At 37.7% G+C, this 16,110-nt stretch overlaps 1 protein-coding gene across 1 annotated transcript in view; it reads right to left on the bottom strand.

Annotated features, from left to right (window-relative positions):
- Positions 1 to 3,412: 3,412 nt before the first annotated feature.
- Positions 3,413 to 16,110, bottom strand: part of CPLX1 (complexin 1) — a 104,217-nt gene continuing 91,519 nt past the window's right edge. Inside the window, exon 4 of the mRNA XM_019610129.3 lies at positions 3,413 to 8,723. Coding sequence (XP_019465674.1) covers positions 8,526 to 8,723 — 198 coding nt within the window. The 3' untranslated portion in view covers positions 3,413 to 8,525. The remainder of the gene's footprint in view (positions 8,724 to 16,110) is intronic.

Raw genomic sequence — 16,110 nt, forward strand, 5'->3', positions numbered from 1 at the left:
TGATTCTATGATTCTATGAGTAAAATGCAGAGTAAATACTAAATAGTTTAGAGACCTTTTTGACTTGGAAGCTCATTGTGAGATCCTTGACATACTGTTTCTGCTGAGGGCTGGTTGAACACCCGTGTGACATCTACAGGGTGTCTTGATCAGGCAGGAATGTCTAGTCTCAGCATTTGAGAAAGGAAATGAGGGCAAAAAGAGATTTGTTGAGTACAAAACACTTGCAGACTCTGAGAAGCAAGAAGGAACACTAAGTGAAAAGATGGCTACTTTAAGTGCCAGCTTTGAAGAAGTTTAGGTCATGTGGGGAAAAATAAATAAATAGAGTGTCAATTTTACCTTCCCTGAACATTTAATTGCAGTGAAGTGGTTATGTCTCTTCTGCTTGCTAAGCTGAAGCCACAGTTAGCTGTTTAAGGAGGCTCGCCATGTGTTCCACTTATGTAAGTATGTAGTGGACTTTATATCAGGCAAATTTATTTCCATCTGAACACTAAACAAACCTAGGTATCTGACTGTCACTGTTGCTGCTCTAAATTTTTGTTGGTGTCATAGCCTTTTGTTACGTTGCATCTTTTTCTTTTGTTTCATCTCATTTCCAAGAGTCAGTCTGCCATGCATTCCTTAGGTAATGTTGAGATGTGGGTTCCAGGAGTCCTCAGAGAAGGCTGCGGATGTAAATAACATGCATAATTCTGCAGTGCTTTTCTCTGGGAGGTCTCAAAGAGGCATTAGTATCATTATCCTCATTATCCTTACTTTACCCTTGAGGGAAAATGAGGAGCTCTGTAGCTCTGACTACTTATTGGGTAAGTGAATGGGAAAATAATAACTGGACAGTGTGCTCCCATGTTAATTGTATGAGTTGGCTCTCCACAGCCTGTTCTTGTGCACGATTGTAATGTTCCTGTGGTTGTGAGCTATTCCTCACAATCTTGGTAAATGAGAGAACTTGTATCCCTTGCCTAGGAAATTTCCATTAAAATGTTCTGTTCTCATTTCTCTTCTCTTGAATGTAGAGCAGTGCTGTGCTGGGCTGACCTAAAAAAAAAATTGTGAACAATCACCATCTGCCTGCCCATGATTTTAACTGAGTAGTGGACGTTTTATTTTTCCTTTCTTTGTCAGAGTCTGTTAAGCTTGTCTGGCTCATCTTCTCACTAAAAATGGCTGCAGTACCACAGAGGATGAAGAATCTCTCTTATAGGGAAAAACAAGAAATCATAAAGAACTTCATAATGATATCTTGTAAATAATACATGAAAAACCTCCACACTCTTCGTGTCTCCTCCCCATTTAGTACTGTAAAATCTATTTGCTTATTCAATCATCTAAATAAGTGTTCTCAGTCTGTAACCTGACAGTTCACAAACAGTTAGTAATAGATATGCTTGAATTATGACTTAGGAAAAAAAACAAAAGTAATTGATTTTTCTTCCTAATTCTCTGCATTTCATTACTGAGATATTTTTTTCAGAGAGATAATCTCAATTAATCTATTCATTTATAAATTCATTCACCTGAAGTGATCTTCACACACACACACAGACACACATACACATTAAAAAAAAAAAAAAAAAGACTGAGGTGTGAGTATCTGATGAGTGTCTGTTCAGCTGCTGATAAGATAGAGAAACTTGGAAAGGTGTCTCATTTTCAACAGTTAAAAACCCAGATGGGTTTTGGGTCATTCTATGCAGAAAATTCACAGATTATCTGTCTAAGAAATCAGATTAATAACGAGTCCCATAGCAATCTTGTGTGAGCTTCAGACACCTTGTTCAGTGTACTGTGATTGAAAATATATTGTGGTTATTTCAGTACTGGTCAAGTGGAAACTAAAATAGAACATAACATTTTATACCTAAATTCCATATCAGGACATAATCTTCCTTCCAGTGCAACCTGACCTTTACTTTGTTTTGACTTATTCTGGAATCACTTGATGAAAAGGTTGAAAGATTTTGATCCATTTCATGTGAATTTAAAAATAATTTTTGAATAAAAACGAAATAAACTGAAATACATTTTTGATCACGCAGTTATTGCACATTGTTCTCTAAATCACTCCCAGTCCATCTGAAACATTTTACACATAAGTTTTAAATAAGTTATTTTCTGACTCAAAACACACTTAGTTTCTGCAGCTGATGTCTGAGCTTGACAAATATACTGCTATCTATACCTAACCCTCTCACAGAAAACCATTGTTTTGAAGGAAAAAAAATCTGGAAAAATAATTGCAATCCCACAAACCAAACAGAATTCTCTTCCTCTTTGAATACTGAAGGTTCAAGAAAGCATGGATATTTGATGTTACATACTCCACACATTTGTATGTCTTAGTTATGGTTTCACCACCTATCTCAAGCCATCTGTAAAATTACTAAAAACAGGGTGTAGCATAGCTATCTTGAACAAGGACTATCTCAATGCAATTGCAGCCTTTTTTCACCCAAAGAGAGGAGGAAGTGTTTGGAGGGAGAGTATTAACATACTCTCATAATGTTCTCTTGGTTGAGAATTTTTGACTGGCTTGCTTTAACTCATGGTAATAGCCACAAACCTCCTGGGATGTCAGTAGGTAAAACACACTGGTATTCGAGTTCACCACTTCATAGGGGAATCACTGCCCCTGCCCTTGCTATTTTCATCAAGCACAGGTCATGAATTGTGCAAAGAACAAATTAAAAGCCTGTTCCTAAGCACACAGGTGGCAGTGACATTGGTGTGTCCTCATCATAACAGTGCTGGGCTCAAAGTCTGGGTAGGTATTATGGGATGTAAATAATATAGGTTTATGCTCTGTAAAACAGCCTTGTGGCTGCTTTTCCTGGTAAAAAATAAAATAAAATAAAATAAAACAAAATAAAATAAAATAAAAACAAAATAAAAATTGTCGTACATACAGTGTTCTCAAGGGAGAGTTTTCCCAGGGGAAAGACTTTCAACATTTCTTACATGAGATGTTTATTTCACTTTCTTTTTCCACAATGATGCAATGCTTTTATGATCAACGTGTCAACTTCTGACTCATCCCTGAGGAAGTAATCTGTGTTCAGCTTGTCACTTTGTGAGTTTCATGTGTATCACGTGTTCTGGATCCAGTAAAAAATTTGATATTATTGCTAATCAGTTTTTTACTCTTTTACTTTTAAGATTCAAATATGTTTGCACATTGTTAGATTCCTGTAATGTGCTTCAAGGAATGGTGTTCTGTTCCTAATTCCTAATAGCAGAACTTATTTAAAATTTATGGTAATCATCTATATGCCAGCTCTTATCAGTATTAAAATAATCACAGAATGTCCATGTTTCTCCTCGGATTTGTTTCCATTCTATCTGTAACTTCAAACAGCATTACTTTCATTTCCTAGTGTAGGAATTTCATAGGAAAGCATTGCAAAAATGTATGAAATCTTTTTTTTTTTTTCTTTTTTTTTTTTATTGTCTGTGATTCCATTTTGAAAGAACATCATACCATTTACCTACATCATGCAGGAAGAAGTAGCAGGCAAATAACAAATAAAATTTACATTCACAAAGTTTATACTTTAAATAATCTTCTGGCTGCTTGGAAAGTACTGCATGCATCTTAAAGAACGCTAGGAAGCATTTCTACTAGAAAATTGTTAGATTGAGTTTTGCTCTGTGCATGTGTGTGTGCAACAGTGGAGAACAGAGAGAGAAAACAAGCAATATTTTAATGTCAGTATTGAAACATTTTACTAACTCAGCACATGAAGAAACAGTATCTTGATAACATATTCAGATTGAATACAGACAAGTTTGAGATACATAAGACATTACTTCGAGGTCACAACAGCTGATTTCTAACAACGCTTATTCTAGCACAGTAAGCTTGGCAAAAAGATGTACTAAGCAGCATTGGTGTGGTGTTTTTTGATGAAGGAAAGGGGCTAGGAAGGACATAAGCCAACGTATGGTACTGGAAACATAGACTGAGGAACTCCAGATTGGTCTAGCACATGATACTGTATCTCATTTTATTTATTTTAAACACGAGTATCATTCATAATTAATATTGCAGTCTGATTTCATATGGCTTTCTCTACAGATAGGTATGAGTTCGCAAAGGTCAGTGGCAAACTCATTTGCCCTCCGAAAGGTGGAGGCCCCTTGACTTTTGTTGGTAACCAGAAAGGTCTTGGAGCTGCAAAGGAAAATGGCTGCATTGTCTAGCCACCAACATTCCTGTGTAAATTAAAACTAATCAACACCTGCCACCTGAAACAAACAACCAAAAAAGAAAAAAAAAAAAAACAACCAACCCCCTCCCCCCCAAAAAAACAACCAGAAATGGGGTAGGGGGAGGGAGGTGGGAGGGAAAAGGGACAGAAAGAAAAGAGAAAAAAGAAAAGAAGACCTCATTTACCTAAGATTGAACAGACTAGCAACACAAACGAAACAATGGCATGGAATGACAAAGAGAAATTCAGAATCTAAACAATGAACTATACTTATCTTTGGTCTTGTTCAAGTGCTTCAACGCCTGCTTGTGTGCTGAGGGGGATAGTGTCTGACAATGCTTCTCACACTCATACATCAGCCAAAGGTCTTGTGCACCGTTTTGGTAGTGCAGGGTGGGAAGCGGAAAGAATGGGCACAAGGGAGGGGGGAGTGCCTGCTTTCGAGCCTGTTCAGATTGGCTTAGGCACTTTGGAGATGAAGGAATGCCTTGGGGAGAGGCCCAGAATTCATGCAAGGTTATCTGAGACAAAACCAAGAAAAATCTGCCCAGTACCTGTGGTAGGTCTTCTGTCACATTTCTTTATTGAAAGAAATTCAAAATTAAAAGGAAAATTCATATCTGGCAGCTCACAACTGGCTGAACTCTACTGCCCATGGAGTAAGGTCTACTGTGGTCTGGGAGAGCTGAGGTACAGAACTGATGACATGGCTGGGCTGGAAAGCTCCCACAATGAAAAATGCTCAGCAAATATTATTCAATAAACCACTTCTCCTTTTGCTCCTGCTTTGTGAGCCTAACTTGTAACAAACTCCACACAGTGTTCCCACAGCATTTTTCAGAGTTTGGATCTAGATGTACACACCATTGTGGGCTCAGCTCACAAAAAGAAATACTTTTTTTTTTTTAATACACTGAGCGTGGGAAGAATACTACTTGCTTATGACATTAGAGCATAGGCTACACAAGATTCTGACTTAGACCAGTTAATGGCGCAGCTGTTGAGGCACAATTAGAAAAAATTATATCAAATATCCCTCCGTTATCTCTCCTGACCCTCTGTGGTTTCCTCTTCCACACACAAGTGCACCCGTCAAGGTGCCAGGAAAACTGAAAACCAACAAACAATTGGCAGTATTGTCCAACATAAGGGACAGCATGTAGCAAACCTTGCTTCTGCCTCATGGACAGTATTTGACTGGATGAAGAGATGAGTCCATGATGTGGGCTAGGGATAGGTCAACAAACAAACCTTAGAGAAATCCAAAGTAAAGCAGTATGAGTTCAACCTCTTGTTTCTTTGTTTGTAGACTCCTCCAAGACAAGACCAGGGGAGATTATAAATGAATGAATATATTTCTTTTAGCAGGAGAACTTTTGTGCTGCTTTGACTTATGCATTAGGGAAAATAGACCAGCCACTCACATCAGTCAGAGAGTTTCAGAAGATGTGATGTTAGTGTGTCAGCAGATTTCACTACCAGTGAATGGCTGGAGCAAAGAACCAGGCTCTCTACCTTTCAGCTTTCAGGGGTGTTGGATCTAATTCTCTCTCAGAGCATAAAAAAAAAACAAAAACAAAAACAAACAAACAAAAAAAGCTGCTGCCTTTGTAGCAGGAGAGTTTTCAGTTGTTTGAGATCTACTTAAGTAAGCTTTATTTAATTTACTTAAACAAGCATAGCTACTTTAGTGGTGGCTGAATTTGCATGGAGTGAGTAGGATGTTCTCCCTAGAAAATGATATGTTGCTCAGCACTAACCAAGCATTGATCCAGAGTTAAAGAGTGTTCTGGGTCATTGAAGTCTGAGTGGGACACACTCATTTTACTCTAATGAAAGGGCAGAAAAGCACTGATATTATCTGAAAGGGTAAAACCTACCTTCTTCTTTCCTTGCAAAAAACTCAGAGCAGTTTGCATGTCTTGTTTGTAGATCCAACTCAGAACAAGTTGCCTTTTTATCAGCTGGTTTTGACTTGTAGATCAGTTTAATATCCTCAACTTCCACCCTAGATTTCGTAGAAGCTTGCCACTGAAGTTTGTTGGGAAGCAGCAAGGACTGCTGATATACCCAAACTGGGTATAGTCAATACACCCAATACAATTGGGTGAATGGGACAAAATGAATGTATTTATTTTCTTTCACAATATTTTTTTTCCTACTGTACAAGATGCTGCTAAAAAACACAGAATTCACACTAGTTTACGTAGTTAAGGCTCACTGCCTTAACTATGATGCTTATACTTACTTGAAAGGATGACAAATATCTCTTTAAGTTCCATATCCAGAAAAGTACAGGAATATTTGCCTATGGTCAGTTATACTCAACAAGTGAATCAAATAAGTTCCATTAGGGTAAAATGCTTAATTTTAGATACCTAATGAGATATCTCAGATTGTTTTCCTTTCTGTTGCTGTTTCTACTGTTTCCATGATAGGAATAAACAGTACTACTTTTGTGAGGCAAACCCTGATTACATGGAGATGGTATCTGTCCACTGTACTTGATGCATGCTGGTGAACTACAAGTTCTCCATCTTTTTTAATCAGTAGATTCCTACCACTTTAATACAGTGTCATGGTATTATAATTTTGAAAACTGATGAGGAGGCCAAGATTCACCCTTAAAGGAAAGGAAACTGCCTTTTCTAAAAAAAAATACCATGTTATTGAATTAGGTGAACCTGTTTAAGTTTAAGAAAAACCTGGCATAGCAATGGAACAGGAGTTGGACTCAATGGTTCCTTCCAACACAAGATATTCTATGATTCTATGGTTCTGTGATTATCCTATAAGATTGTGAGACTGAGATGGTTGATGCTCTTATAGCAGCTACTACGGTGATGTAGCCAAATACAAAAATTCTACCATCAGCTTTTCAGCTTTTTTTCCAGAAAACTTAGCAAGGGATCGTGTTCAAAATAAATCTGTTGAGTGTGTGTGTACTAGCAAATCAACATCTTCAGAAGAATTTGGCTTTTCTTATTTAGTTACTCAATGCTTACTGTGCTGCACTAGAAAAAATCTGTACCTATGTCTGGCTAAGGTACTAAAGACAGTGTTGAGAGAGCAATTTCCTCATACTTTTGTAGAATCAACAGATACTATACACTGTTAAAATATTAATTAGCTCCTGCAAAATACTGGAAAAGAACTGTGCAATCATCCTTACTACATCCTTTTACAGTAGGTGTAGACTGAAAGTTCAGTTTAACAGCTGGAGGAACTGAATCAGAAAAATGAATTACCTCTCCAAGGCAGCAGAGCAACTTAGTATGAATGTAGGAAACTTAGAATTTCTGGCTCTCTAGTGTCATGTCTAACTTTCACTTTCTCCCACAACTGCACTGAAGGATGGGTAGAACACAGCAGTAACAATGTACTGGAGACAAAATGCAAGCACTGCTGGGAATGAGATTGTCAAATATGGCACTGGGCAGAAAAAGGAAGTTTAGTTAATCAGAGAGGCCGACATTCTTGATCACTGACTTCCAAGAAGTGGAGAGGTCCTCTAATAGTACCACACACCCTACTGTAGTTTTGGCTCTCTATATGTCACCTGTCAGACCAAATCTGCTCTTTCAAGTTAAGTGTATGGCTAATTACCAAAGTGACATGACTCTTGCTTAGATTCTGAGGCATTTAACTTCTATCAGCATCTGAGGGCAGATGACTCACTTCTTCTATCGTTCTGAGTGATGTCAGCTGTGTAAGTCATGCATGATTTAGCTTCCAAATGATTTTTTATTTATGCCAGTGATGGAATTAAAACTGAAAAGCTCTGCTTCCATGGGAGAACTGAGATATTCTTTCCAAGGGTAGATGTGCTCAACAACAAATGGCTAATGTGACCCAATCAACAAGAACGTTAATAAAAAAAACTAATAATTATTATCAGTAATAATAATTAAAGAAAACTAAAAAGGATACTGTTCACACTGAATAAACAATTCTTCTTGCTTTGGGTCAAAATGCAGGTGAGGTTGTTCCTTTTCTATGCTTAATGTACAGTTGCCTTATTTAACATACACAGTACTATGGCTTATAATAAAAGTTGTGTAGTCTGCAGCTTTTTAATTTTTACATACATTTAGAGGCATCTACTGGATGTGACTATTTACAAAAAAAAAGGACGGATGAATCTTGGGGTAGAGGCAAAGGGAAGAGGCAGGGGGCAATGGGAAGCAAAAGGACTCCTAGTGAGCATTAGAGGGCAGAGGTGCATGATGGATGGCTAGATTGTAAATCCCCATTGGGCAAAAGAGAAATCCTTTGCAGTACTGTTTATGCCCATCTAGCAGTCTGCAGTTATTACTTCTTGAACATGTCCTGCAGGGGACCCGGTAGGTATTTGATGACTGTGTCTAGAATACTCTCTTCTTCCTCCTCCTCCTCCTCCCCACAGCCAGGAGGAATAGCCTTCTTTGGACGAGTCAGGCTTCCTTCAGCATTTGCTTCCAGTGCAGCCTGGGCCTCTGCTTCTTTTTCCTCCTTCTTCTTTATCCCATACTGTAGGGAAAAGATAACACATTGTCAGTCACCCTTTCAACAGGTTGGCTGATCAAGGGAGCTGTTTGTGTGGTGCCTCATATTCTATAATATTCACACCACTGCAAATGTTCTGCTTTTGCTGTTTCACAGACACCCAAATTACCATTCCTAACAGCTGTCCTTTAAATACAGCCCAGTGGATAAACTGCACTCTCAAGACAAGATGATCAGATGCTCAGATCATTCAGAAACAAATATAAGAGAATATAAGAGACCACCGAGCCATGGGCCTAGCAAAGACAATACTGACTCTGTTAAGTCAGTTTCTGAATGGTATTCTACTGTTGTTAATCCTATCCTTTTCTCTTACTTATTAAGTCTGATGCTGAAGGCCATCATCCAGTACCTGAAGGGAGCGTATAACAGGAGAGGGAACGACTGTTTATGAGCCTGGATTGTGCTATGACAAGGGGGAATGGTTTTAAACTAAGACAGCAGACGTTTAGGTATTAGGAGAAAGTTTTTCACTGAGAGGGTAGTGACACACTGGAACAGGTTGCCCAAGGAGTTGTGGATGCCCCATCCCTGGAGGCATTCAAGGCCAGGCTCTGGGCAGCCTGGTCTGGTGGTTGGTGACCCTGCACATAGCAAGAGCCTTGAAACTAGGTGATCATTTTCAACTCAGGCCATTCTGTGATTCTATGATCATCTGAAATGATTTCAAAATTCCATCTGCAACATTTTATAATAAAATAATATGGATGAGGTAAGACTTCATCCTCAGGAAAAGCTAGTTATCAACAGCGTAGAGCAAAGTGGTTAAGACAGACAGGCAGACTGAAATGAAAATGACAATTCTAGACAGACTGAGAATGGGTAAGACCTCTCAGTGAAAATAAACCTTCATAAGACACTGATTGGCATTCCAAACTCTACATGTATTGAAATAAAGCTGACACATCCTGTCTGGAGAGAAACATTCCTATGCCTGTGAGCATAATGGATACCTGAAATTCATTGCTCTAAATGAGAATTAAAGGCATGGAAGTAAGACTTTATGTGAATAAACTGGAATTCCATTTCATGACTTTGTGTTCAAATTTCTAAATTTAATAGGGGAGTAAGAATAGGCCTGAGTGAATGAGACTGGGGAGAGAAGTAGTATTTCTACTTCCACAGTGACTCAGGTTTTCTTTCCAACTTCTAGTTTGGAGACATGTCCAAGGAAAATGATTCCTGTATCTCCAGCTCTTATCACTCCTCAGCCCTCATACATTTCAGCAATTCTTGGTTTTTAGTGGTATATGCAGAAGTCCTTGCACTGAAATTTTTGAGATTATAGTGATAGATGACAAAACCAAAATCAGTTCAAACTGTCACATGTAAATCTACAGCAACAAAGGTATCTTCAAGCTGCCTTCATCATTACTGAAATCTCTTCAGCTATAGCAGAAACATTTGACCCCAATGAGGAAGGGGAAGGGCATTCAAGTTTGCTAAAGCAGCTGTCAGCTTCAAAATTCTTGCTATGTTAGAGCCATTCCCTTACTTCTGCTTAAATTTCAATTGAGGTACCAAAGGGAATTAAGATTGCTCTCAGCATAGAAGAACTATAAATTGGCTAACCAACTTAAAATCCTGTGAGAGCGAGCAAAACATTTGGCAGGAACAGGCCTCTCTGAAAAGAAAATTAGGTATGATTTTAAAAGGATCAAAGAATTGCGTTAGTACAAAGTATCCAGTATTTTCTCATTATCAATAGTACAGAACCGCTGAGCAGACATGAAGTAAATGTCTTTTTCACAATTTGCTCTTTTCACTTCTCCCATAAAAAAGGGCCCAAATTATTCATAAGTGAAGCAAAGAAAAATCCTTGCTGCTGTCACAACTTTCTGACTTCAGATGCTTTGGGTTTTGACAAGAAACTTCTAAACATTTCTGAACAAAGGCAATATTTTTGGTTCTTTTCTCCAACATCACTCATATTTAGGATGACATTATGTAAAACTGAAGCCAGTATATTAAAAAATATCTAGTGTTTCTCTAAATCAGTTCTTCCAAAGCAAAATGTTCATTAATGACATCTTATGATTTTTATTCCTAGTGAATGCCAGTCAAATCAGACTTCATGGGAGAGACGTTCGAGATAAATAGTGATCTGAGGCTAAGGAAACGTCTGACTGACTGGCAGCCACCGAGCTGAACACTGGAAAAGAAGATCCAACACAACGTAGCCAGCACTACAGAGGAAATGACACACATAGCAACAGTTTCTCCCAAGTTACACCTAATGTCTTCAGGTATTTCCCAGCATCTTCTATCTGCAGACAGGACTTTGCTTTGACAGTCAGAGGAGAAAAGCAGTATAAAGACCACACAGATTACAGTAATCCAGTCATCTGCAACTCCTTCTCACTTCAGGTATCATTTCCATCATGGCTGGTAGATTCTGTAGCTCATGAACTTATTGAACAAACATCCAGGGATCAGAATCTATGGAACAAAAGCAATCACTCAAGAGCTACTGCGTCCTCTGACTAAGGGAACCCTAAAATATATGAAAGAATTAGGACTATACTTGTCAGCCTGTTTTTCTGTCTTTCCTTAAAGAGTTTTTACTTATTGTTCTTTCTGAACATTGTGGTGCTAGATGGACCTTAGATTTTTACAATGTATGGCCAGTTTTATGAGCAGTAGTAGTGCAGGGCAGTAGAGGGCTGGGAGAGAAATCTTCACTTTGAAATAGCATTAGAGAAAACCAGATTCCGTTGTACCAACTTACTGGCAGAAACTGAAAGTACAAGAATGTGTTTTTCTTCTTTGCTGCCAGTCATGATGCTGTAACATGAAGAAAAACAGCTATAAACTCCCAGTACCTATTTAATACCTAAATGTAATTTATGTTTTGGAAAAAAATATTCTTCCTTGGAGAAAGATGTAATTTCATCAAAAGCATTTCTTTCTGAGAAGGGGTCAGTTTTGATTATTCAGTGTTAAAATTTAAATGCTCTATAATCAAAACACAATGCTGAAATTTTTTGCAGCATAGAAAAGTGGCATTCTTTAGGAATGAAACTGCTTCAGATGAAGTTGAAAGGAGAGTCTTAAAGTAACAGGAATAAAATAATGAAAACAAGCATCGTAGTTTCTTCACATTAAAAGTTTTGTGTTAAGTTAATAAAGAACTTTAAATAAATATATATATATAACAAAAAAATATAATGGGCCTTTTTTCATTCTCTGGCTTTGCTGAAGATGGGGAAAAAAAATTGCATTACCTCCAAAACATGTGAAGGATGAGAACAATTTCATATTTTTCTCAAAGTCTAGCTCCGCAAAATTTAGTATCAGAGGCTGTATTTGTGTTTGCCAGCTGACCTCTCCAATCTGTCAATGTCTCTAGGTGTGACAGCATGAACAAATGATGAGTCAGTGATTCCCTTCAGTCTTATTTTGGTTTGCTTTTTTTTATTATTATTATTTTTAAAAATTTATTTATTTACATTACCCCATCATCCAGATCACTAATGAAAAAGTTACACATGATTTGGCCCAGTACTGATCCCTGGGATACACTGACAAGTGCCCTCTGGGTCCAGCTTTTCAGTCAATTTTTGATTCATCCCACTGTCTGCTCATCCAGCCTATACTTTGACACTTTCATTACGATGAACTTATAGAGAGCAATGCCAGTAAGTCCAGGAAGACAATAATCACTGCTTTTCCCTCATATGTCAGGCTCATCTATCCATTTCATTACAAAAGATTATCAGGTTGGTCAGAAATGACTTCCACTTGGTGAATCCATGCTGGCAACTTTCGATTATTTTCTTCTCTTTCAAGTACCTGGAAATGATTTCCAGGATTATCTGTTCCATCACCTTCCCAAGCATCATGGTGCGTTCCCCTTGTCCTTTTTCTTGTTCTTTTTGAAGATAGGAGTGATATTTGCATTCCTCCAGTCTTTGGGCAACTCTCTCACTTGCCATCAAGTAAAGATAATAAAAAGTAGCCTTGAAATCACACCAGCTAGTTCCGTCAGGACTCATGAATACATCCCATAATGGTCCATAGATGTGTATATGTTCAGTTTTAAGTATTCCCTGACCTGGTCCTCTTCCACCATTCAGCCTGGCCTTTGGGACCTGGGATTCCTGAAGACCAGTTCTGCTGTTAAAAACTTAGGCAAAGAAAGCATTCAATACTTTGACTTTTTCATTGTTCCAGGTAACCAGGTCTACTGTTTCCTTCAGGAAAGGGCCCACATTTCCCCCACTCCTCCTTTTATTACTGAGATACTTGTAGATGCCCCTCCTGTTGCCCTTGATTTCCTTGGACAAATTCAGTTCAATCTGGTCTTTAATTTTCTCAACTTGATCAGTAGCTCTTGGACAATGTCTTTGTATCCCATGATATCTGTCCTTGCTTCTACCCTCTGGAGTGTTCTTTTTTTATTTTGAATTTGTCCAGGAGCTCTGTGTTCATCTATGCATGTCTCTTGATGTATTTTCCTGACTTCTTGCCTTCTTTGCTGGGATCCATGAATATTAACCACCTTGATTAGGCATCTCTTCCTTCCGCAGCTTTATTCCATAGTACTCTACCAAGCAGATTCTTGAAAAGTTCAAAGACTGCTCTCACAAGCTCCAGAGAAGTGAGCTTGCTTGGTACCTTTCTCACTGCCTTAAGGATCTTAAACGCCATCATATCATAATCACTACAGCCAAGACTGACTTTGAGCTTCACATTCTTCACAAGGTCCACTCTGATGGTAAAAACAAGGTCCATCACAGAACCTCTCCTCATTGGCTCTTCTGTCATTTGGAGAAAAAAATTATCATCAGTGCATTCATCAATGCATTCCAGGAATTTCCTGGATTGCTTATGACCGGCTGTGATGTCCCACCACGAGATGTCAGAGTGATTAAAAGTCTCTACAATGTGCTTACATCCAGAGGTTGGCATCTGGAGACATGCATAAAGACACCCCAAAAGAATGTTGTGCACCACCACATTGGGTGTTGGGAATTGTTCATGACTGCTTGTTGTCACTGAGGATGACTGGCAACGTCACCATTCTGCCAGTGTGTAAATAGCTCATCTTTCCAAGGTTCTCTGAGAAGCTTGACATTGTTTTTAAGTTTTTCTGAATATAATGCTGCATATCAGCTAGCTATCAGTTTCAGTTTCTAGGAAAAGTTTGACATATGACTAATGAATGATTACATTACTCTTTAGGGGATTTTTCTCCCCACTGGTTTTGCGTGGCCACAAGGTGGAACAGAATCTGTGCCTGATCATACATAGCAAATACAGTCATCTTTGGAATTACTAATTTAATCAGTAGGTGAGTGAGCATTTAAAAGTTATCCGAGAATTTTTAGTATCTGTTCCTTACCTGCTTCCTATATAAATTACAATATACCTCTTCTTACACAGTACTGTCTATAAAATTTCATTCACATTCCAAACCATAACAACAACAACAAAAGAAAAACTGAAAAGACACAGGTATTGAAAAAAGATTTATCTTTAAACCTTCTGGGTTTCACTTATTATTTGTTCTAAGTTATTTTTTCCACCTCCATTACCAAAGGAAATACCAGTGCAATTTCTTTCAGTCTTTCCATTCTGCTGCTGACCGCAACACCCATTGCATGTTCTCCTCTGCCACTCAGGCAAGGTAGAAGGTAGAATAACTGAATTTGTAATCAAACCTTGGAAGAAGAGGGGTAGGAAACAGGTGTTTTGTTTGTTGCTTTTTTTTTTTTTTTTTTTTTTAGTTATTTATGAGCAATAAATTAAGCTTTCCTCCCAAAACAAAATTTGTTTTGCTTCTGATGGTAATTAATGCACGAACTCCACGTCCTAAGGTCAGCCCACAATCTTATTTTCTCCTCATCTTGTTGGGGAAGGGGAGTGAGGTGAGCACCTGGTGTCTAGACAAAATTAATCCACACCAGTAGGTCTGAAACAAATTTCAAGTAAAGTCCTGGTCTTAGAATTGATCTTTAATTCCACAACTTTGAAAGCCTGAGGAACAAAAAGTAATTTCTTTTGAAAACAGTGGAAAAAATGTGTCCTTCTGGCAAAATTGAGTAAATGTTCCAAAGAAGGCTGCAAGATCTTCCAGAGAGTAGAAAAAAAATCATCTCCTTTCAAAATGTTCTATGTACTTTGGGCAGTCCCTTTTCATTAACACAATATTTTGAGTTTTTTCTTAAAAATAATTTTGCTAAATTGTAACTTTGTGAACACGTCAGCGATGTAAGTTCTAACTACACCAGGTTAAAATGAATATAATATTAATTTAGTTATATCTGGAGATCTCCATTATGAATTCCCTTACCATGATCATATCAAAGATCTTCACCTCTCAGCATCTTTTTTATTTTATTATGCCTAATGTATAGTTCATAGCATATACAAACAGAAAGCTAATACTCAAGATATTTGTCTCTACAAAGCGGTGGGCAAGTTCCTTTCAGAATCACAGAATTATATTATTCTTTGCTGACCCATAATGTCTTTTATGCACGTATGGGACATGTACGGCACTTTTCCAATTTTTTTTAGCTTTTTTTTTTTTTTTAATTGAGTATTCTTCATTAGCACAGAGAAAAGCTGTTCATAGAAAAGATATTTATGTTTCATGTCTCAGTACATTTTTGGAAGAGGGAAGTGAAGAAAAAACAGGATATGACAGTCCTCTAAATCAAATTTTAGTTTTTATTTCAAATGGTCTTTCAAATTTTTTACTTTATATAAACTAAAAGAAGATTCAACTTTTCAACTCAAAACATTAGAATCATATATAAAGATTTAAACAAATGTTGCACATTAACCAGTTTGAAGATCTTTTCCCTGGACAATCAAATTATATTAAATATGTTATTGTCAATGTTGTGATTTCTGAGAATTTTATCCCATGCCAGGATGTGAATTATTTCATGGACAGAATTAAGATAAAAGAATGAGAATGACTTTGTCCATTCTTAAAAGGTACTTTATGAATTGTTAGTATGTTGTCTACAGTCAAGAGCCACTGAACTATCAGTGCAGATACCTCAAGTTGAAACCTAATTGAGGAAGTCTGTGTTAGAACTGAGCGAGCACTCTTGGGTTCTCTCCTCTTTTCTTTCTTTTTTTTTTTTTTTTGTGAATCAGCGACCAAGAAATTCTTTGACCAAGTAATTCAGCTTGTTCAAAAGATTTAGCAGAATTGCCATGAAAGGAATGGACATGTGGAAGGGATAACAGCAGGCAGGGGTCAACTATTGTACATACTGGCGAGCTGCCTCAACAAACAAGGCTAATGAATGACACCAGTTGTTTGCAATTGTTTCTGTATTTTGCTGAGGCTAAAAGACAGAAATCAGGACTGTGCAGAAGGGCTGTTAGAAGG

The sequence above is a fragment of the Meleagris gallopavo genome, chromosome Z, assembly GCF_905368555.1.
Source record: "Meleagris gallopavo chromosome Z, MGAL_WU_HG_1.1, whole genome shotgun sequence".
Taxonomy (NCBI): domain Eukaryota; kingdom Metazoa; phylum Chordata; class Aves; order Galliformes; family Phasianidae; genus Meleagris; species Meleagris gallopavo.